Raw genomic sequence first — 25,175 nt, 5'->3', positions numbered from 1 at the left:
TAGAGACCAATATTCCCTCTAAGCTAAGTTAGTGTTAGCTAGCTCACAGTTTTTTAGCCTCTGGCTCACACATTTTTGTCTTAGCGCAGGAAGGATGGCCCCAGAGCAAACTAATTTATGCAGTAGCCAAATTGCTTGCTCACAGCTTTAATGCCAGTAGCTCATTACTTTTTGCTCACAAGACTCCACGCTAACTTTTGAATCAATCTATCTAAAGCAGATTTTAGTAGAAATATAGGTTTCACTATTCAGTGCACTTTTCTTCATTGTAGATTGTTTCATTTTAAAGAAACTGGTTAAGAATAGCTTGTTGTCCTTGATAAGTGGGCATTATGTGTGAAAATGAGCCAAACTATATGCTACATTCACCATGGCAGGCTGGGGATTCAAACTAGGGTTTCCCAAATCCAAGTTTGATAGTTTAACTGCCCCATCACATTTAGCCCATATGATCCTAACAGCCTCCGTTGGAAACCCTACAGAGATCGACGTTTCGTAAGAAATGGCCCACACACAGTCAGAAAGTCTTGAACATGAAAGTCAATGTAGTATAGTGTTTAGAGGAATAGATTAGGATGGGGGAGACCTGGTTTAATCACGTTCAGTCATGAAATTAATGGGATAACACTGGCTAGTCAGCTTGTGACCTCACACATGCTGTAAAGATAACATGAAATAGGGGGGAATCAAGTACAACACCCAGAGCTCCTTAGAGAAAAGGTGGGACAAAAATATGACGGAGGCAGACTTCATAAGCATGGTGAGGTAAGTGCTGAAAAGATGTTCAATAATGTGCATAATGTCGACATGAGCTTCTTCTGTAGCTAGGTGAAATGCAGAATCCAAAGAAACACTGGTCATAAACTAAGCACCTAACTAAGCACACAGTGTATGGTTTTATCAGTTTTCAACAAGTAGAACACTACCTTGAAATGCAATGGATGCACTTCTGGCTTGTAGCATATATCCAGCTACACAATTCCAAAGACTTTATTTACTTCATTTATACCCCACCTTTCTCCGAAGTGGAGATCCAGAGCAGCTTACAATGTTTTCTTCCCCTCCATTTTATCCTCACAAACACCCTATGAGGTAGGTTAATGGCATTTAGTCATTGAAAAAGGAGGCAGCAATTTCCACAAAGCCCCCTGATCTGCTACAAACTTTGCTCCCGGTGTTCATCTTAAGGGTTTGCTAACTCAAAGAACAAAATTTTAAAGGCCCAGTAGACTGTTGTGGAAGGGGGAAGTAGGAAGATCCTGCTCTGCAAAAAATGTGGATGGTTGGATATACCCAACAATTTTGGAATAAAAATAAAACTATGTTTATTTAAAGCTTCTTGGGTTCCTCTTTTTAAAAAACTGCAATTAGTCCATCTGGGTTTTTTGTAAATACCATGTGCCATTTGAGAAGCAGAGAAAAGACATGAAAAGATAAATACAACTCTGAAACATAAATTAGATACAAAACAAACAAACAAAAACTACCCCCATAGAGCTTAAGAACACACAAATTCCTCATTTTATATCTTCATGCATATGTGTATTCTGAAGATGCACTATGCCTGATACCTCATGTTCTATAATCATATAAATAAAACACCAATCCATCTGCAAATGCTGGCAAAGCACTACTGTTTTCTTCAATGAAAGCTACATTACTTCCTTAAAATGGAAATGTTTCTACCCCATATATAAAATCTAATTAAAAGCCAAGAGCATCTATTTAAAAAGAGGCTGTTGGAACAAATCTGTTTTGTGAGGCACTCTGAAACTTGCCATTATGTGCTCTCATCAACCACACAGAGAATGACAGATTGACCTTTTGAGTGTAGTTCACAAATATACTATCAAACATTTTTAAAACACACTTTGATATAGTACTACTGATGTACAATTGATAATAGTCTGTTCCAGAAGGGGGTCCTCATAGAATTTTTATATTTTCTGCTTTACTTGTCTATATTTTCATCATGAGCCAAGAAGCTGAAAAAAATAAAAACTGCACTTCAAACATAGAATAGACAGTCCTAGCAATTCTAATATAGTCTGTACTAAAAATATAAAAGGAAAATAGCCCTATATGGCCAAGGGCCCGCCTACCTGAGGGACCGTCTCTCCCCATATGAGCCCCAGAGAGCGCTGAGGTCAGCTGGAAAGCACCAGCTGAATATCCCTGGGCCAAGGGAGGCCAGATTGAAGACCACCCGGGAGCGGGCCTTCTCCATTGCGGCTCCACTGCTGTGGAATCAACTCCTGGAGGAGGTACGGGCCCTGCGATGTTTAGACCAATTCCGCAGGGCCTGTAAGACCTACCTCTTCAAAATAGCTTTCACCTATACCGAGCTAAGATAGTGTCACTGTATATGTTTTTTCCCACTGAACTTATGAAAGACCTATTATAGCACCTTAATGTTAATTTTAATGTAATTTGTAAATTGATTTATGATGATTTTATTGCTATGTATGATTTTATTATATTGCATTTATACGTTGTGAGCCGCCCTGAGCCTGCTTGTGCGGGGAGGGCGGGATATAAATAAAAAGTATTATTATTATTATAAAATGAATATAAGGATCATTAACAAAATTTATAATCCTATTACACCTGATGCCCAATACTGATTTTCATTCATTTCACTTATTGCTCTTCTGACTATAGTCTTGAGAAGTTTAACAACAAAGCAACAACAATAATAATGATAACAACAATAAATACTGGTAACAGTAATAACAGCGTTGGTAATAAACAATAAATACCTTATGAATGACAATCTTCAGGGCACAGAGCATGGCTTGTGGGGGTGGGGCAGAGATAACTGAATTTCAGTCACCAGAGGTCACCATGACTTCCAGGTAGACAGAGAGAGGGGAAAAAAGCATTTAAAAGAGTAATGTCTAAATGTAGAGGGCCATTAGACACAATCCCCCCTTTTGCACATGAACGCAAGGATCTCACCCCTCCCCAAAGCTAATCTTCACACAACTTGGAGGGTAGCTAGAGGGATCCCAGAGAAGCCCACCATGATTTTTAAGGCTTTAGCTTGCAGGGGGTCCATTTGACATACTCCTGAAACTGTACTTTTCTGGGGGTACCTGCTTTGGAGGGCCATAACTCAGCCCCCCTAAATCCAACCTTCACCAAACTTGGTGGACAGTCAGCTGGAGACTTGTTGCAAGTTTGGCCATGGAAGGACATTTACTGCATCCAGAAGTCACAAACATAATGAATGATGAATCAGTCCATTAAACAAGAAGGCCTGTAGTGGTTAGTGAAAACCCATGGACCACGAACCCATACTAACCTCCATTGCTTGGTCCATGCTGATCCCTAATCAAGACTCTCTACATCACAACCAATACTCCCTCTAAGCTGTGGAGTCTTGTGAGCAAAAATTCTACTTTGTGAGCTACTGGCATTAAAGCTGTGAGCTACTGCATAAATTAGTTTGCTCTGAGGCCATTTTTCCTTAGCTAAGGAAAAAATGTGTGAGCCAGAGCCTAAAAAACTGTGAGCTAACTCACACTAACTCAGCTTAGAGGGAACACTGATCACAACTACAGAGTCTAGCAGCTACTGGGACCTTCCCAAAACAACTAAAAAGATCTGCTGTTGGAATGGAGTTAAAACAAGCAAGCATAAAGGCTTGTTGATATTTAGGAACCATCAGAAATAAAGGTAAACTGTGCTGAATTTTGACTATGCCAGTCCCAGATAGAGGGGTGAACAAACTCTATGATCTCAAAATCTAGTGCTGGATTCATCCAAAGCACAAAGATGTCTAAAGATCAAATTTCCAACAGATGTCAAACTCAGTCTATCAATGTTTTAAAGGCACCTTTCCTCAATAGATGGGAGTCCACTTGTTCCTGGAGTGGCAAAAATTAACTTAAGCCAAAATCTAATCCTGATCGTTTTACTAACTGACTAAAACATCTGTCAGCAAAACATTTTTGTCTTTTTTCAAACATCATCAAGCCTATTTGCTAAATTCATATTCCTTTAATCAATTTTAATTTTAATAAAATCTTTACTTTCTAATTCAGATCAAAGCGAAACTATAAGTGCATATAAGAAAGTAACCTTTGTAAGAAGCATTGTATAAAACCAGAATTCCACACTTCTGTTTAGTTTCTAGTTACCCTCTTTAATTTGTGACCTGCACAACAGTACCATCAATAAAGAGAATGATAGGTAAAAAGGACAACTCATTTTTCAAATTAGCATAAATGCTGCAGACTGCATATCAGCTATGGGGTGAGTCTATATGGCAACTGCCAATGTTCTTGGCTGACACTATAGTACACAACAGGGAGTGTGGGAATGTCCTCAATAAACTTTTTTCTTGAACAAACAAGTACCAACAAGGAGAAGCAAGCCCCATTAATCTTGCCAGCTTATGTAGATGGGTAGAAAGCCTTCATAGGATCAAATACCAAACACATGAGTAATGCAATGATTTAATGCAATCCAATCCCAAAACTAAGCCCCATACGAGATAAGCACATGTTATCTGACTCCCTTTACTCATCCAATACCTACATGTTTCAACTTCCACATACTCTCTACACACACATAGGATGGTTCCACATAGACCTTTATCTCTATCTTTGCTCCCAGACTGGAATGCTGGGGGGTTTTTGGAGCATCCATACAACATTAACCTCGGATCATCCACTTTCCTAGTTTTCCCCATCTCACAAACCTGCTTTGCTATGATCTCTTTGGGAAAAACACAATCAACTGGGGTACATCTTTCCACACAGGTTTTCCTTCTGTACATCCCTTATAGCAGCTGCCACTTTCCCTGTCATGTTAACAAAAGAGCCGCAAAACATGAACATCAGATTTTGAGAGTCACAAGGGAGGGAGGAAAAATGGAAAGGAAGGTGGAAAGGAAGCAAATATTTGGGGGAAGAGGAAGAGAGGGAGAGGTGGAAAGACAGCAAATAGATGGGGAGGGGGGAGGGAGAGGTGGAAAGAAAGCAACTTTAAATGCATTTTCCAAGCCACTGGCTTGACTTGGAGAAGAGATTTAAAGAGAGAAATGTGGCTCTCCAAGCTGGCCAATAAGGCAGTGGGGGCTTTGAGAGTCACAGAATATATGTGAAAGATCCACATGTGGCTCCCAAGCTGCAGTTTGGCCACCCATGTCCTAGAACAATGCTTTATCCATCTGACTGCTTAGGGGACAATCTTCTAGCACTGTAGAAGCCATATATCCAGATGCATGCCTGAAATGCAGTGTAGGTCATATTGTGGTGCTTCAGATCAAATGCAACTACTAGGCTACCCTTTTTCAGGATCTGCCCTCAAATACATTTATATTAAACAGCAGATACTTGATATCTGCCTGAATTAAAAAAAAAAAAGTTAGGAAAATAAGAAAACCAGATAACGGAATCAAAGCAGTGAGGAAGCCACGTCAGTTGAAAGGTTTTGCTATTCAGAGAGCACAACAACATGCTAAAATTATTTTAGCAGACATTTATATGAGAAAAGCAAATATAGTTTTTGGGAAAAGCATTTGTAGAAAAAGTAAAAACAGTCTCAGTTTTAAAAAATAAATTTATCTAAAACCTTACTATGCCACCTTTCAACCTAACTCAGTGTCCCCAAGGTGGCGAATATTAAAACATTAAATTATTCCAAGCATTTCAAACATTAAAACAGTGCTTACACTCACGATGGAATTGATTTAAATCACTCATCAGTAAGATTAGATTTAAATCATGTTTTTTAACATAAAGACTCATTCTTGCTGGTAGTAGGGAGAAGCCTGCAAAACCAGGAGATCCCCTGCACAGACCTGGGGGCTGGCAAGCTTATAAAACCTCAAGCCGTAAACACAGAGATCTCAAAACTTGTGCGTTATTCTGCTCAAAAGGTTTCATTTTAATTTTTACTGCTTGCCCCTCCCTCCTCACACTTAGCTTTTTGAGATCTGGATACATGGGTTTGGGGGGGAATCTGGAATTATTTAGGTTCCATTATTCCCTATGGAGGGTGCTTTTTCAGGGCAGTAGAGCGGCTGTTTTTCAACTAAATGACACCAAATATTTCTGGGGACATAGTACTGTCTGTCCTTTGAGAACCTCCAAGTTTCAAATGAACTGGACCACAGGGTCAAATTCTACAAGCCCCAGCAACCCTACTTTTCATCATTGTTTCCAATGGGAAAAAAATTCAAAGAAGTCAATAGTCAAACACGCAAGAACAACTGGTCATGAAACAACAAACCCAACAGAACAGATGTCAAACCAGAGAATCCCAGCAGAACAACAGGCCAATGGTGTAAACCAAAATGAACCAATGTCACACCAGAGAATCCAACCCAAACAATCTTTTAAAAATAGCTAAACCAGGATGGCCAAACTTGCTTAATGTAAGAGTCACATAGAATAAATGTCAGATGCTTGAGAGCCAAGGAACATGTCGAATTTCACTGCCACAGGAGGTGGTGGCGGCCACAAGTATAGCCACCTTCAAGTGGGGTTTAGATAAAAATATGGAGCACAGGTCCATCAGTGGCTATTAGCCACAGTGTGTGTGTATATATAATTTTTTTTGCCACTGTGTGACACAGAGTGTTGGACTGGATGGGCCGTTGGCCTGATCCAACATGGCTTCTCTTATGTTCTTATGTTTTAACACAACTATAGCTGTACAACTTCAAAACCAGAATGAGAAGAAAAGAAAAATCCTGTGGGGGGGGGGGGAGGGGGGTGTCCCATAAAGTATAAACTCTTTAAAAATTAAGAAAGTTTCAGAAATAGAGAAAATGTGGTTAGAATTCTAAAGCAAGCAAAAAACCCCAAACCTTTTGAAAACAGTACAAAACAAATCAGGGAAATTATCGTTACAAGAAGAAGAAAAAAGGAAGAATAGGCTCCCTCTCCCACCAGCAACAAGTACAAAAACAAAAAACATAGGAAAACTTGAAATTATATTTTTAAACAAACTAAGAAATTGGAAAACCAGTCCTGAAGATGTCCAGTAGCCAGGCACAGAACAAGAAGGTCTTGCCAGCCAGACAACACTCCAAGGCAGAGACCTTAACAGCAGCAGCAGCACTCCCAAAGATCTAGCCACAAATGGAGTTCAGCTGCCGGCCTTTCTTCGTTCCCCATGCTCAGAGAGCAATGGAGGGGTGATAGAATCATAATGATTGGGTAGACAGTTTAATAATAAATTTTATTTGTATCCCGTCCTCCCCGCCGAAGCAATCTCAGGGCAGCTCACAACATATAAATTCGATATACAATAAAACTTTCATACAATTCTATAGATAATCCATTAAATAAAACCATCATTTAAAAGCAACATTACTATTAAAATTAATATTTATCGTGCTACATCTCAGACCTTAAGTGAATATAGTGGCGGAAACGTCAACAGTGGATCTAACTTAACTCCATATTTAGACGAAGGCCATCTTAAAAAGAGTGGTCTTGCAGGCCCTGCGGAATTGATCAAGACTCCGAGGGGCCCACACTTCATCCGGAAGTTGATTCCACCAGTGTGGAGCTACCATCGAAAAGGCCTGTTCTCCTGTGGTCTTCAACTTGGCCTCCTTAGGCCCAGGGATTGTCAACCAGTTTTTTCCTGCTGACCTCAGTACTCTCTGGGGCTTATATGGGGAGAGACGGTCCCTAAGCTAGACAGGTCCTCGACCATATAGGGCTTTAAAGGTAATAATCAGCACTTTGTAATGAACCCGATATACCTGGCAGCCAGTGCAGCTCGCGCAGCCCCGGCTGTATGTGCTCCCACTTCGGGAGCCATAATAACAGCCTAGCCACCACATTCTGCACCAGCTGCAGCTTCTGGGTTCGGCACAAAGGCAGCCCCATATAGAGGGCACTACAGTAATCCAGTCTTGAGGTGACCGTTGCATGGATCACTGTTGCTAAATCATGACGCTCCAGGAAGGGGCCAACTGCCTCGCCCGTCTCAGATGAAAAAAACGCAGATTTGGAAGTGGCCACTATCTGGGCCTCCATTAACAATGAAGGCTCCAGTAGAACCCCAAGCTCTTGACTCTGTGTGCTGCTTTCAGTGACACACCGTCAAAAACTGGGAGAGGGATTTCTCTTCCTGGAGTGCCACGACCCAAGCAAAGGACCTCCGTCTTCGTTGGATTCAGCTTCAACCTACTCAGCCTAAGCCAACCTACCACGGCTTGCAATGCTAGGTCCAGATTTTGTGGGACGCAGTCAGGCTGACCATCTATTAGTAGATAGAGCTGGGTGTCATCTGCATATTGATGAAACCCAAGCCCATACCTCCGGGCAATCCGGGCAAGGGGGCGCATGTAGATGTTAAATATCATTGGAGAGAAACTGCCCCTTGCGGCACCCCACAATCTAGTGAGTGCCTCTGGGACAGCTCTCCCCCAATTGCCACCCTTTGTCCCCGTCCATCAAGGAAGGAGGAAAGCCACCGTAAGGCCAGCCCCCTGATCCCTGCATCGGCAAGCCGGCGGGTCAGTAACTGATAGTCGACCGTGTCGCAGCCGACAGATCTAACAACATCAACACCGCCTCGGTCCAGATGCCACTGGAGGTCATCTACCAAAGCGACCAGCACTGTCTCCGTCCCATGACCTGGGCGGAAGCCTGACTGGTAAAGATCTAAGATGGAAGCATCATCCAGAAAACCCTGCAACTGTAGCGCTACTGCCCTCTCAATAATTTTACCCAAAAATGGTAAATTTGAGACCGGTCAATAATTCGCCAATTCGGCCAGATCTGCTGTTCTCTTTTTCAGGAGAGGGTGGACCATAGCCTCTTTAAGAGGTGTTGGAAAACGCCCCTCTGAGAGGAATCTATTTACGATGTCCCGTATAGGACATCTAAGTTCCCTCTGGCAAGATTTAATCAGCCAAGAGGGGCCCGGGTCCAGATCACAAGTTGTTGGGCGTACAGTAGAGAAAATTCCGTCAACTTCTCCCAGGCTAAGTGTGTCAAAGTGATCCAGAACTGAACCAGAAGACAGACATGGGGCCTCAAGTTCTTGCACTGTATCCAATGTGGCGGGAAAGTCATGGCGGAGTGACATGATTTTGTCTGCACAAAATTTCGCAAAAGCCTCACAGCCAATCTCTAATTCTCTCACATTTGGTCTGCCCTGAGGCAGTATTGTAAGGTTCCCAATTATCCTAAATAATTGTGCCGGGCGCAAATTTGCAGACGCAATCTTAGTCACAAAGTAGTCCTTCTTTGTGGGTTTAACTGCCATCTCATAAGACCTCATAAACATTCTATAAGATGTTGTCGTTGCTTCGTCCAAGTATGCCGCCACTGCCTCTCTAGCCGTCTGAGCCCTTGTTTCAGCTGTCGTAGCTCCGGGGTGTACCATGGAGCCAGCTTAACACAAGGGCGCAGAGGACGTCAGGGTGTGATCTCATTGATAGCCCTGGATAGTTGGTCATGCCAAACCTCAACCAGGTCATCAAGGGAATCGCAAGGGGGCCAGGGATCCCTCAAAGCCATTTGGAACCACTCAGGGTCCATCAGACTCCGTGGGCGAGCCAAAATAGGCTATCCACCCATACAGGGTTGGGGCTGCGCATTCACACGAGCCTTGAGGGCAAAATGGTTTGACCATGGCACCGCCTCAATGGTAATGCCGTCCACCAAAACCTCGGCTGCAAAGACCAAATCTAACATGTGTCCTGCCTGATGAGTGGGAGTGGTAACAAACTGGGAGAGTCCCAGTGTCGCCATGGAAGACACTAGGCCCATCGCCTGACTGGACATTGAAATCACCCAGGATCACAATCCTTGGGTATTCCAACGCCCAGCCTGCCACGGCCTCCACCAGGGATGGTAAGGCACTGACCGATGCATTAGGCTGATGGTACATCAGCCAGATCGCCAAGTTCTCCCCTTAAGGTACCTAATCCCACTACCTGAGAGAGCCACTTCCTTCTAAACCTCCCCCCCACCCGCGCTGTTGTCGGGGAGTTCTGAAAATATTAAGAAAAACAAGTAAGGGAGCCTTTAAATGTCATCCCCCTCCCCCCAAAAAAAATCTAGAAATATCTGGGCATAGCTGGGAATATTCTGGACCTGACTAGTCAGTATCCCCCAACATACAGAATACCATCTAGATATATGAATATACCTGGAATATACTGGTAAGAATTTTTGCGGTAGATATTTGAACCAGATATATCCAAGCACAAACCCCTATATCAGGTATCAGGGGTGGCCAACGGTAGCTCTCCAGATGTTTTTTTTGCCTGCAACTCCCATCAGCCCCAGCCATTGGCCATGCTGGCTGGGGCTGATGGGAGTTGTAGGCAAAAAACAACTGGAGAGCTACCGTTGGCCACCCCTGAGGTAGACTAACCAGAGTTTGTACTGAGGTTTATTCTGCAAACTAATTACCCCCCCCAAGTCGGAATGAAGAGTCGGACACAAGCCATTGGTATAACTAAGGGCAACTTTATTAAGCATAATAATAACAATGTCAAGGGCACCCAAAAGTGTGGCCTGGTCAGGGCTAGGGGTCTCAACAGACCACTCCCCTGCCATTCACGGGCGAGAGACCCAGCCCCCAGCAGGAGCTGTGCAACTCAGCTCCCGCCAAGCCAGCCCAGCAAGGAGGCACGCCCCAGAGGGCCCAACCACCAGACGCACGTCTCAATGGAAGGCACCCTCTAGTCGAGCCTCCAGGACAGTCTGCATTTCCCCACCCCAGGTCATCAAACCCAAAGGCTGATTATGCCAGACCCCTAACTCCCCAAAAGGGGGATGCTACATGGTCCTCCCCTAGCCGCATAGTACCCTAAACCCAGTAAAACCTGCCACCACTAAGCCCAAAGCTACCCACAGCCTTTGCCGGAGATCCCTCAAGAAAAGCATATTACCCTTTTCAGAGAGATGTACCCCATCCCCTCTGTAGAGGTCAGGAAATTTTGCAGAAATATCTGGATGGGGCAGATAGTGGCCCAATCCCCCTTCCAATGCCTTCCTAATTTCCTTGTTAGCTTTGTAGCGGGCCCTCTCAATAGCTAGAGGGTCCCAAGCACTGCACCAAACAAGGCGGGGAATCATGGCTGACAAATTATAGTGGTCCCAGGCAATCGCTCCCTAATGTACTGAAAATCCTCACGGACCTGCAAGACTAACGCCTTGCCTTTTACTAGCCCGAGATCATTCCCTCCCAGGTGAATGATTAAAACCTGAGGAGGAAGGCCCATACTCCCTTGGAATAACAAAGGCAGCAGGCCTGGCCAATGAAGGCCCTGGCGCCCCTGCCACTTGATACAAACATATTGGCTGAGTCGCAGCTGAGAGCCGACCGAAGTTCTCCGAGCCTGATGTGCGGCCCAAAACACATGGCTGTGGCCACAGATGAGAACTCGGCTCCTCTGGCCAGGAACAACAGCATCTAAAAAGAAAAAACAGTCAAACAAGAAACGGAAACCAATAACATTTCAACCCAACAAGCAAAGCGAAGGACTGAGCAAAGGTCGAACACAATTTGTAGACAGATGAGCGCCAATGGCCCAGGTGCTAATGGAGGAGGAAGGATATCCCAGGGCAGCAGCTGTCGAGGCTGCCCCAATTCTAAAGGAGTGGGTCCCAAACCACACCCCAGACAACCCCAGCTCACCTAAAGCCCGTGATGTCACAGCCCAAAACTGATGATTTGTCAGCGGGCTACCATTATCGTGACAGAACAAAAACCCTTCCTTGGGCCCCCGAACTGCCAAATAAGCAGCTAAAGCAGAAACTGGGCACAGCCCAAGCTCTGAGCAGGTGCCAAGCTCAAGCACGGCACCTTTTTGACACTGGTCCATCTTAGAGCAACAGACAGTAATGACCGCCTTGCCCTCAGATAACCTCAGATCCCATAACAACAGAGCATTACCAGAAACATCAATTCTGGACAGTGCCACTAGCTCACTGAATCTAAGAGCACCGAAAAAAGCTACCAAGGACACCGCATGAAACAAAGATGCCTCACAATATGAAGCACACACAATGCCCCAAACCCCCTTCAGGCCCGTAAGAATCAGAGGGGAAATAGGTTTCCGTGTGTCCAGCCTAGGTCCAGCCTCTCTGGCCCACCCCTCCAGCATTTTCCAGAGACAAAAATCAGCTGTTTCTTCCTTATAACCCAGCATCTTACTAGCAAAAGCCAATGTAGACAGGCGCCCCCTAATGGATCGCACAGCCAGTCCCTTACTTCAAAGAGAAACAAAGTAGTGGAGCAACTGCTCCACCGGGAGCGGCCAAACAATGCGATACCCTACCTCAGCCCTAAAGTCCTCAAACTGCCGCACAGCATGTTCGTAAGACTTCCTGGTGCTAGGCCTATCTCTCTGCAGGCCTCGGCTCTCCAATCAGCCATAGCTCCCATCATTAACGGACTTCCCTTTGGGAAAGGAAAAATGGTGAATCAAGCAAAATTCCCCAGGCGCCTTTTTAGGCACCACGCCCTAAGGTTATGCATAGGGGGATGGGGAAATGGGCCCAAAACCCTGCCCTCAGCCAACTCCTTGGCAATCTTATCTTTGACTACCTGCTCTAAACCATTAACAGAACTAAGATTCCCAGACATAAATGGAACGCGGGGCCCCTGAAAAGGGATCCTAAAACTGAACTTAAAACCTTTAAGCAGGTAAACGCTGCCAGCCCTCCATGGGTACCTGGACAGCCAGTGTTCAAGAGTTCAGACTGGGCCCCTTTTCCAGCCTGATAATTTCCTCCATCTCCTCCTGGCTTCTTTTGATTCTTACATACCTGGGCTTTCAGGCAGTTATTGAACGAGTGAGACCTGCCATACATAGGGCATTCGTGCTTGAACTGACAAGCCTTTCTGCTACACACTCCCTGAGAACCGAACTCCCAACAAAGCAGGCGGGGTTGAACCGCCTGCCCCGCAGAACTGCAGGAAGAGGCTGCCAAAGCTGAGGAGGTTGCAGCTGACCTGGCCACCAAATGACCGCTGTCAGAGCAGTCACCTCAATTTGGCCGCACAGGAGACATGACCTGCAGTCACAGCTGCTGGTGAATGCGGTCCCACTGAAGGGAAGGGTATAAACCAGCCCTCATCCTGAATTCCTCATCATATTGCATCCAGGCAGGCCCACTGAACATTGTGCACCCCTTGTAAATTATGTCCATGTATTGGATAAGGGCAGCCGCCCTTCAAGGCTGAGCCCGTGCAATCACCCCAGCGTAGATAAAAAACCCAGGCAGCCAATTAGCCCTAGTCCGCTCCACTTTGCGCTTTTTCAACTTTTATTTTTCTTTCTCATTTAGCTCTTCTATCCTTTTTTTCCAACTCCTGGAAAAAGAGGAAGAAAATATCCACGTACTCATCCTTTAAGATTTTGTCCTTTGTTGCAGGCAACAAATGATCCCCCAAAGGCAAAGCTACATCCCCAAAAGGTAAGGCAGTAAAAGGAGCCGCCCCATAAGGAGAAGGGACACCCCAACCCCCCAAAAGAAGAGCCTGCAATACCCTGCTGCCCCACACCCGGCCAAACTCCCCAAGGGCCACACTGACCAGTTGGCCAGACCCAATTTGACTACGAGCCCATACCTGTGGGGGAAGAAAACCCTGGACTTACAGCAGGGATGCCTTGCCCAGTGGGCAAGGCATGACCCCAAGGTCCCCAAGGCCAAGCCAGCCTAGCATATGCCTGCAAAATGTCCCCAGCCTTACCAACAGATCCAACCGGCACCAGTGTTGACCCAGTTCCAGCAGCTCCTGATGATGACACCGATCCCCCATCTGGACCACCGAGACCCATGGCACTGCCAGTGATGAATGCACCAGACCTGCCCTCAAGAATAGACAACCTGGTTAGCACATTCGCTTGGAGTGCCCTTTTAGAAGCCCTTTCCACTCCTACCCCTTCAGAAGGAGGAATACCAGATGCCTTCTCCAGCTCCAGCAACCTTTGCATTATGCTAGCATTAACTACCTCATCACTATCCTCATCAGAGGAAGATAAAGGGGGTGGAGGCCTCTTATATGGAGCCTTAGGGCCTTTGGTGCAGGCTGTTTGCCTTTGGATTTACCAGACCCCTTTCTACCTGACATCTTGCAGTGCCCACTAGGTATCCACCCCTGGGAGCAATGACGGAATGCCTACCAATGAGCAGTTAACGCCACCTGGGGCAGACCCACAAAATGGCCTCCCTTCAAATCCCTCTAAAATGGTCGCCCTCCCCTGAAGCAAAGGATGTCAATATGGCCGCCACACCAGACAACTAGTAGGGGAAGTGAAGTATGGCCGATTCAGTCAGGAAAACACTCCGCCCCCCACCCCTACAGGGTGTCCAAGCGCCTCAAAACCAAAACCCCTTTAAAAAAAAAAAAAGGAAGGGAAGGGAAGGGAAGGGAGAGGACCGACCATCCAAACCAAAGTAAGCAATTTAAACCCAACGCCGATACACCAGCCTTAAATGAGCACGCTCCAGGCAGCCTCTGCAGACCCCCAGGAGCATGCTGCTCCTGCTCCAAATTGCCCCGTCAACACCGCAACAGTCACCACAGCTCCCAGAAACATGCTGCTCCTGTTCCCCTGCACAAACACCAACGCTGGCTCCGATGAGGAGGGAGGGCCTCACAAAGCAAGTACCCCCCCCCCACGCCATTCAGAGCAGTTAAACACAACCCGCCCGGACCGATCGTCATCCGGGACTGAAACAGGGAGTGGAGGTTTGGCCATTAGAATGGTCAAGCCCCGCCCCCTCTAAAGTGCACCCAAAAGGACTGAAGTTCCTCCCTTCCTTCCCCAGGGGAGCAAAGCTTGCCAAAGCAGCCTAGCAGTGTTGAGCAGGCTGCAAGCAATGAAATAGAACCAATAGTGCTGCTATAGTATTTAAAGGCACAGCAGAATTCTAAATCCTCCAATTTTTCTGAAAGCAGCCCTCATATATTCCAAGGAAATATACTTCTGAACTTGTGGGAGGAAAGCAGCAGCAGTTAGTGAAAGGAAAAGTAACTGTAAATACCCACTGTGTCCACAGAAATCCTTGTGCATCCCCAAAAAATAATTATTGTCTTGAGTTTTCAAATCATCATCGACCAACATGGATAGCAGTTCTTGATTTCCAGAAGATTTGGGTATTTTCTTGTATGCCTGGGCTGGGATTGTGGTGTCAGGTAACATTAACAGAGACTTCTTACTAATGATTTATTATTTAACAATTTCATGCCATGCCAAGAACTCAAGATAGTGCACATGGAACACTCCCCTTTTAATTTCAGAACAATTCCTTCTTGTGATTTTGCTTCTGCATCACAAAATTTGTACTGCAACAAGCTGAACACATTACCATAACACTATTTTAGAAGGATTTAAATCCACAGGTTACGTGGATTTAAGAATTTAAATCCACAGATTACATAAATAACACGTATCAAAAGGTACAAACAGGCTCCCTTAAAAAAAAAAACAGCTTGGGACATTTTTGTCCCTTCATAACTAGCATGAGTAGTCTTCATTGAACATTCTTTAGAAAATTAAAACCATTAGTGCAAATTGGATGCAGAGGCACATGCAGCTGGAAGCCCAGTTTTCAAATGGAGTTCAAGTTTAACATGCAATTTTTATGCAAATGTTTCATAGATGCTCTAATAAGACAGACAATACAATGCAGTGCCTGAACAAAATTAGATCCTGATCCTGCAGCTGGTGCAGAATGCCGCGGCCCGGCTGTTATTGGGTCTCCCAAAGTGGGAACACATTCAGCCGGGTCTTCGGACCCTGCACTGGCTTCCAGTGATATACCGAGTCCGGTACAAGGTGCTGGTTATTACCTTTAAAGCCCTATATGGCCTGGGACCTGCCTACCTGAAGGACCGTCTCTCCCCACATGTTCCCCAGAGAGCACTGAGGTCAGGAACACAAAATCTCCTCACTATCCCCGGGCCAAAAGAAGCCTGCCTGAAAGCCACCAGGGAAAGGGCTTTCTCCGTTATGGCCCCCGTATGGTGGAATCAGCTGCCGGAAGAGGTGAGGGCCCTGCGGGACTTAGCGCAGTTCCGCAGGGCCTGTAAGACGACCCTCTTCCGGCTAGCCTATACCTAGCCTACATTTAGCTAGGATAACAACCTGAGGAAACTGGCCAGCCATCTGTTCATAGGAAACTGCATTACTCTGTTTTAATGTTTTAACTGTTTAAATTATTTAATTGTTTTACATTTGAAATTGTTTATTTTTAAGTTTGATTAATTGTTGGAAGCCGCCCTGAGCCATCCGTGGGAAGGGCGGGATATAAATCCCAAATAAAGAAAGAAAGAAAGAAAGAAAGAAAGAAAGAAAGAAAGAAAGAAAGAAAGAAAGAAAGAAAGAAAGAAAGAAAACAAACATAGGCTACTTACTGATTGCTCATTTATAAAAGTATGGTATTTGAATTGTACATTCCGCTCCCCCCCCATATACATCAAAGAATCCCTATTGGGCTCTCACTTGAAATCTGAGAAAAACAAATTCAAATCAGATTGTGATAAAACAGTCCACAAAGAAAGATTCCAGAAATAAGTCAGATATCATTCTGAAGCAGCGTATTAAAAACACACAAAAATGAGACTGATGGAATAAATTACATCATACTGCCATGAAGAATACTTGCACAGCAACAGAACAAAGCTTTTTGTAAGTGTGCAAGTGTCAAAAGTGAAAACATTTACATCAGCAAGATATTCATACTGTCTCCTTTGCTAAGAGATAAGAAATATTTGGGTATCTTTTTAATGAGACTAGTTTTCTTGCATAACAAAACAATGGATGGTTATTTATGTAACATCTGTTGATTTACAGGTACAAGCTGAGGAGAAGACACCAATATAGACAGTGTTCTTCCTTAAAGCAACATCAGTTTCCCAAAAGCAAAACAGCATACTAGTGCACTATTCCAGGCCAGACATCATTTTCAGTTCCCATCTTGACTAGCAGACACAACCTCCAATTTTCAGAAGCTTGGAGCCATTTAAGGGAATAACACAGGGTACACAGGTTAGGTCTCTACCATGTGTAACAGGCAGATGTAACCCTCATGTTCTCCTCAACACCCATGCACATAATGGCCTAATCCAAAGATGACTATATACACAGAGGAGCATCAACCTTCCCCCGGAGCACTGTCCTACCTGAAACTATCCAGGGGAGGCAATATTTGGCTTAACTTGAGGATAGTATTTGGCTTATTGTATTCCCTGGGACACAAGTAACTTTCTCCAACAGGACAAACCAGGCCATCCTGGGCCATTCGAGGTCTGGAGAGGGGAGGCATGCATTTACATTTAATTGTTCATATCTCCCTTTTCTTACCAGTTGGGATTGAAAGAACATCATTCTCCCCCTATTCCATGTTCTCACAGCAACAACTCCATGAGGTAACCCAGTGAGCTTCCGTGGCTGAAGTGGAGATCAGAGTGACAGAGCAAGACAATCTTTATTAGTCAATGAAGAAAACAAGAAAGATTTCTGAGTTAATAGAAAGATTTCCTGCAACATCTCAAATAGGTAGTGGTCTAAATAAAGAAATTGTCCTCCTTGCTCTGTTTCTGTTAGTTACAATATTACAATATTTCAGTTCCCAAAATCACCAGCTAGTTTCTTGTAATGGGGGAGGGGACAAGCATAATGGTACTCATAACGTAAAAGTTATTGCAGCTGACTTCCTGAAAACCAATCATAATGCACCATATATTGCCAGGTAAAAAGGACAGTATAGTTGCCTCAGCAGATATTACTTTTTAGCATTAAATAAATAGTATTTTTGGAAATGGGGCCACACTTGTAAAGAAAACCAAAGAAATGTTATCATCAGAGAAACATCCATATTTGCTTCTAATCACAAAGGTGCTTTACAGGCAAGCAGTCAAGTTATCTAAAAAAATATATTGGTAGAGGTACAAATTAGCATTTTCCCTATTATCTTTTTTACTGTGCGCTGAATATGCAAGCTGTTACTTGGCATATCTTGCAGATACTGGAGGTATTTGCAATAACTAGCTTCAAGGACAAACCATGCATTTGATTTATCACACTGGAAACAAACAGAAGCAGTGAGGTAAGAGAGAACTAATGCTACCTAAGAATGCCCCCTGCCAGTCATTCAGAGAAATACATTAGCAACTACACCTGAAGAGAAATTAAAGAGAAGCTAAATAATGATAATCAAATAAATAAAGTTAGGCACAGAAAGATTTAAAGCAGTTTAAAGGAGTGTAACAGTTTAAAATAATCGATATACTATCATAAGACATTTTGTAATATAGCCTTGTAATAAGACTCAGCTATAAGACAAGTGGCTTTTTATTCATCAACAGCCTTGTGAGGGAACAAAGTTAGATCCAGTGACACCTTTAAGACCAATAAAGCTTTATTCAAGGTGTCCAACAACCCTTGTTGGTCTTACAGGTACCACTGGACTCTAACAGGCAAATAGTTACCCATTATTTCAATGTAAGCAGAACATTAATGATCTTTTGGGCAGACATCCAGAATCAATCATTTTGCACTCTGAAATTAATTTAATCCTCAATGATAGTCTTGATTTCTGTTGCCCCTGGAAAGATGGTTAACAAGGAACAAATTTAATAATATACAACAAGAATAATATACAATAGGTTGAGTTCTACAAATCCCTTCCATTCAATGTGGAGCTTCTTTGCAGCAAGTCTCTTCATTCTTTCGTCCACTGAGTGAAGTCTTGTTCTGAAGGGAGTCATAGAACTCACATTTTCATTTGAGTTTTCTCTATGAAAAAGTAAAATCAAGTCCTCATGTATGAATGGACTGAAATCTATAAAAGCAAATGTTACCCTACACACACATACACAAAATAAAAACGGTTGCTTAAATTTACTGTTTGTATCAGTACACAGCAGAATACCTAAGACATTCAAAATTGTATTTAACACATAAATTCTATCTAAAAGTAATTCCAAATATTCAAAATCAAGTATTTGGATAGAAAAAAAATACATATTCTAAACATCAAAATGTAGCATAAAATAAACTTCGAAGGCACCACACAGCTGAAGTTAGTCTAGTTAATCCTCACAGAAAGCAGTGTAATGGAACTTAGCCATGACTATTTGAAGACTCACTAATTTCAGTGGAAATTAGTCATGGATAATATTCTCATCATGTACCATGAAGATCCTAATGTAATATCATATGGATCAACAATAAGATATAATATTCTACAAATGGTCAAAAGGTTAAAAATGCACAAACCAAGCAAACAAATATTATCATTAAGCTTCAGAGACGCATAGAAATATATGCATGCCCCAGAAACACAGAAGAATGACCCCAGAAAAGATGAAAAAGACCATATAAACACACAACTAAGTATTATGGAATGATTAACAATCTACTAGAGATCCAGAACATATACTGAGGCTTATTTATTTATTAGTTCCATTTATACCCCACTCTTCCTGCCAAGGCAGGCTCAGGGCGGTTTGGAAGAGGGAAAACTAAAGTAGAACTAAAATGAAATTATTCCTCAAACTAAAGTCCTTTTCCCCCTAAATTCCACAAAAATCTTTGTATAATATTATTGGCACAATGTTGTGAAATGTTATATGTTTAATACTAATATGCATTGTGATAGTTATAAAGGCATCCTTCCACTAGCAAACAAGGCAGAGTGTTCAAAACTCTACCCAATCCATCATAAGGAAGTCATACACAGAGATACAACATCATTTTAAGTCTTACTTAGTGTCAAACATGCAGCCAGCGTGCTGTAACCTGCCCCTGCAGGGTTCCCTTACAGGCCCTGGGGCAACTGGCTCCCTCTTACTTACTTCTCTGGGATTGCTTGCTGCCACCACATCGCAGCTAGCTTTTGCCCAGCTAATTCTTCCTGCTTCGTGCAGGAGAGAACCAAGCCATGCCTCCTTTCCCTCTATTGGCTGAGCTCACCTCCTCTGGGAGGAAGGGAAGGAAAGTGAAAGCCAGAGGATGGATTCTTCTGCCAAGCACAATTTACACTGAGATCACCATGCTTTGCTCCCCCTTTCTTTCTTTTTTGTTTTGGAGACTTGGTCTCCCTACTCCCTCCCTCTCTTGTGTTAAAAGGAAGCGTCATATTGCAATAAAGGGAAAAGGAGAATTAAAAAAAAATTATTTTTACTTATTCTGAAAAGGTTTTTTAAAAAAAAGATTAGATTTCTCAGTGCCTATCTGTGATTTCATTTTCTTTTAAAAAGATGCTGATTAGGAATTAGACAACTGTGTACCAGATTTGCTTCAAGGTGCTGGTTTTAACTTTTAAAGTCCTATGTGGCCAGGGTCCTGCATAACTTAGGGACCGCCTTTCCCCATATATGCCCCAGCGAGCACTTCAGTCTGGGTCTCAAAACCTGTTGACAGTCGCCAGTGTCAGGGAACTTAGGCTTCAGTCAACCAGAGCCAGGGCCTTTTCCGTGGCTGCAGCTTGCTGGTGGAATGAGTTGCTGGAGGACGTTAGGGCCCTGCGAGAGCTTCCACAATTCTGCAGAGCCTGTAAAACAGCACTCTTCCACCTTGCTTTCCCATAAGGACAACTTCAGCAACGGATTAGGCCCATAAACCGGAACTTAACATCATTCTGGACTTCCTACCATGCTATGGTGGTTGGGGTCCCTTGGAACATCTAAGATTGACTATCTAGTTATACTGCTACCATTGAAATTTAATTACATCATGAATCATTGTACTAGCATCTACTGTTATATTATTTTTAAACTGATATTTTAATATTGTTTTTATGTTTTATGTATTACCAATGTTTTATCCTGTTTGGTCATTTTTTACCCTAACCTGTGAGCCACCCTGAGTCTGCCTTTGGTGGGGAGGGTGGGATATAAATAAAATAAATAAGTAAGAAAGGAAACCTAGGTTGTAAGAAAATACCCCTAATATTCAGAACATCGTAGTCACCTGCCTGGTTGCCAGGGTGCCTGGAGACTGAACTCATACACATCTGCTAGGAGAACGTGGGTTTGGTTGCCAGACTGGAAAGGAATTATGAGTACTAACAGCCACAATGATAAAGCAGCACTCCATGTTTCTGGAGGAGTGCTAGCAAGAAGAACGGATGGTTTCCAGCCACTTCGTGCGAACACCATCTCTATCGTTGGAGCAGAAGGTGCGCCACTAGGAGCTATCCAGGCCATGCGGTTTTCAGGCTGGACCACAGAATCCACTTTGGGAGGCTAACACCAGCTATCTTCCAGCAGTGCCAAGACTCCATTTCAGCAAAGCGGGAGGCTCACGTACTCAACAGATGTCACCCAGCCATGAGGCCATCAAGCTTATCTAGGCGTGGACCCTGCCGGATCGCCTAACCTTTGTCTAACGCAACTAAGGACAAAGACTGGTGCCAAGAAGAACACTGAAGAAGAGGAACACCATCTTCAACCAGAGTCAAGTTCTTTGTATAAACCGGGTGTTACCTAGGTAGTAATTTGGCCATCTATTGTCATCTTTTTAGATAAGTTTAATAGTCTTAAGTACCCCTCCACCCAGTGATTTCCCCCATTCTTCTCCCCAATGGTCATCCTGGAGCTTTCCCACCTGGTCCATTGTTACCTGGAAGTCCAATCAGGTAACCAGGGCTCAAGCTTGTTCATTGGTCAGTTATGGGTACCCAATTAGGTGCCACCAATTAACTTGCTATTGGCTACTGCAGAAGTCCAGCCCTTATGGTCTCTGCAGAGCCTCCCCTTTTTCCGCCCCTATACCTCCCATCCCCCGAGGGTCTAAGGTAGTCTATTTAACCTCTGACCCAGCTCCACTCATGTGTGCATCTAGCAGTATCCCAGTTCCGCTGTCTAGACCCACCCCCGATTCCTGATCAGTTGAGGGTCCTATTCCCCCTGTCCTCTTTCGTTGCCTTTGGAGCCTTCCTTGAAGACTATGATCGGTAATTATCATCCTGTTTGTCTACCCATGTGTTGTCTCTATCTATCTCTCTATTTTTCTTAGGACTATATGTGTGTATTGTTAATTATTTCTTGTATGTAAGCCTATATTTTTCTGGAATAAATTTTAATTACTTTTACTTAATTAGAGTCCTTGGTAAATTTAAGCCTTAATTTCTGGACGTGGATCCTGTATACATAGATAAAAAATTCTGATTAAGCCAGGTGCCCACCTGACAATTCCCCAACCTCGTTTTGAGGGCATTTTGGCTTACAAGGTCTCTGTTTAGCCCTGGAGGATGCATTGAGCTTCATTAGTGAGATTTACAGCATACTCTTTTCAAACTGAATTTTATTCAGATTCCTTCTGTTGATAATTTTATTTGCTGTTTTTCATTCATTACCATGTGTCTGCCAAGGAACACACGTCTTCACCTTCACAATCTACCCAAACTAAGGAGCAAGAATCCAAAAGTTCTACATGCTTTGCAGTTGAGCCCCCACCTCAGTTAAAAAAACAAAAACAAATAAACTTATACAGTTAAGAATTCATTATATTTTTCTCCTTAAAGTTAGAACATTTTGCTAACAACTCATGACTTTCCAAACAGAATAAACAGAATTTTAAAAAAGAAGCATGAAATAGTAATTTATTTATAATTTGAATTTATAAACTACTTGTCCCTGAATACACAGGGCTCAGGGCAGTGGACAACAAACAGAAAAAAAACATTCATAAATAATAGAACAATTTAACAAATAAATACAACAATCTCAGATGGCTCAATAATCCAACTATATCATGCATCATGGGTGGTAAAGAAGAAGCAGGAAAATGGGGGGGGGGAGTAGAGAAGGAGTGCCAGTAAAATGGTACCCATTGTGGTCCTCAATCAAAAGTCTGGGGGAACATCATTGCCTTGCAAGTTCTGCAGAACTGCATTAGTTCCTGCAGGACATGGATGTTATTCAGCAGAGAGTTCCACCAAAGGGGAGCAAGGGCAGAAAAGGCCATGGTTCTGGTTGGGGACAGCCAGGCATCTTCTGGGCTGAGAATCAGCAGAATCACTACGTTCTGTTCTATGCAGAACGTAGTGCTCTTCAGGGAACATACCAGTCCCAAAGATAAGTGGGTGCCTGACCACTCAAGAACTTTAAGGTCAATGCCAGAACCCTGAACTTGACCACTAGAAGTCAGTGCAGCTAATGCAGCACAGGTTGAATATGTGCAGTCCATGATATTCCAGTCAGGGCCTGCACTGCCATATTCTGAACCAGTTGGAGTTTCCAGGTCAGTCTTAAGGTAAATAATGTAATGGATTTTTCCATGCATGATTCTGACATGAGTAAAACAGGTTTTTTGCACTGACTTAAAACACTTTTTACATTTTTATGCACTGCACAAGATAGATCTGAATAAGTTACAAAGCACAACTAAATGCCTTATGGATCTAAGTCTTTTCTGAATATCAGTTCTCAATAGCAAAGTGACAGCTTGGTACTGATTGATGCTGAAATAAAAATTAATTATGCTCACAAAAACAACAGCAGACTGCTGATCTCCTAAGGGATAAGAATAAAAACATTAACATATTTGAGCTGAAAAAACATGAATAAAAAGTGTACTTACGGTATTAGCAAGTTCTAAATAACTTCCTCCAACCGTATTGCTGAGGTTGGAAGCCTGGGTAAGCAGTTTCTGCAGCACAACTTGTTGATTCATGGTGTTGCCTCCATATTCTAAGAGCTTCTGGAGAGTTGAACGACTTGGCAAGTCAGGACTCTGAAGGTCTCTGGCTCCAGAATCATACTCCCAACTCTCTCTAGCACCTGATAGAGCACCTGGATATTTTTAAAAAATGAACAAATTACAATGAACAAAAAGCACTTCTGTTGTCATATTCCATCAGCAGATAAGAACTTTCATTTTGTTTGGCAATATTTCAGTGTTCTTTCCTTCCTACCCAATGTTTTATTGTTGTGTTGGTGTTTTTTATTTTATTTTAGCTTTTTTAAATTCTTTAATAATTTCTGTAGGATTTAAAATGTTATTTTATGATGTTTGTTTTAATTTGTTAACTGCCCTGGTGACCCTTAGGAAAGCCCCGAAGCTCTGATCATGACCTGAGTTCGATCCCCGGCGGAAGCTGGGTTTTCAGGTAGCTGGCTCCAGGTTGACTCAGCCTTCCATCCTTCCAAGGTCAGTAAAATGAGTACCCAGCTTGCTGGGGGGAAAGTGTAAATGGGGAAGGCAATGGCAAACCACCCCGTAAAAAGTCTGCCGTGAAAACGTTGTGAGAGCAATGTCACCCCAGAGTCGGAAACGACTGGTGCTTATACAGGGGGCCTTTCCTTTCCTTGGTGACCATTGTGGGTGTATAAATTTTGTAAATGAACTAAAAATGCATTATAATAAAGAATTATATAATCAGTTACACATGCCTTAATTCTCCACACATTTCATTTATGCATAAAGTCTTGCTTGGAAGTGACAGGACTCAGTCCAGTGGCGCACCAATAGCACTGGATCTTTCAGCCCAATGAGATCTAGTATCTTCTTTGACTCTGCCCATAAAGGTTTCAATGAGACATCCAGTTTAATTGATGCTCATGCACCTAGCTCTTCCCTCTTACAGAGTGAGATAAAGAACAGTGAACAAAGGCTAGTTCTTCTTACACAAAACTTACAAAATCAAGATAAATTCTGCTATTGGAGCTGGCCATAACCTCCTAGACACTCTCTGTTGGGAACTCCTTCCTCCTGAGATGGAAGATCCACCACAGAAGTAGAAAGTTTCAGGAACTTTAGACCAGCAGCTGAGATGAAGGAAGACCTTGGTGGCAAAGGGCTTCTTGGGCTTGGAAAGGGAAGGTTACCCTCATCAGCGAACTGATCTTCCTCATTTTCAGACAGGTCAAGGTTACTAGTCGGGAGAACAAGAGAATTAGCCAAATTTGGATAATGGTCTACTCACAAGTAATGTGTAATGATCTGCTCACATGTAACATGCAACGGCCTGCTTGTGAGTAACATGTAACAATCAATGCTTCCTTTCTTGCAAACTAGCTGAGGACCTTGGATGGATCCTGCCCATCTACAACTCCTTCCATAAAACACTCAAAACACTGTGGAAGCCCCCTGGCATCCCTAGGGGGAGGGTCAGAAAATTCCTGCTTCAATTCTGATGCCACTTCAACCCTAGTGCAGGCTTGAAAGACATGGTCACTTTCTGGTGCGGGGAAAGTGTGCATCCCTCTCTGGCACTCACTGCCAT

General features: G+C 43.3%; 1 protein-coding gene across 5 annotated transcripts in view; it reads right to left on the bottom strand.

Annotated features, from left to right (window-relative positions):
* MCC (MCC regulator of WNT signaling pathway) overlaps window positions 1–25,175 on the bottom strand; it is a 354,991-nt gene that overhangs the window by 290,787 nt on the left and 39,029 nt on the right. For all 5 annotated transcript variants that reach the window (XM_060235592.1, XM_060235594.1, XM_060235593.1 and 2 more), the window contains exon 3: window positions 23,531–23,742. In XM_060235592.1, coding sequence (XP_060091575.1) covers window positions 23,531–23,742 — 212 coding nt within the window. The remainder of the gene's footprint in view (window positions 1–23,530; window positions 23,743–25,175) is intronic.

Source organism: Heteronotia binoei, chromosome 4 (genome assembly GCF_032191835.1).
Source record: "Heteronotia binoei isolate CCM8104 ecotype False Entrance Well chromosome 4, APGP_CSIRO_Hbin_v1, whole genome shotgun sequence".
Lineage (NCBI taxonomy): Eukaryota > Metazoa > Chordata > Lepidosauria > Squamata > Gekkonidae > Heteronotia > Heteronotia binoei.
Note: the sequence above shows the minus strand (reverse complement) of the source record. Positions and strands in the feature narration are given on the sequence as shown.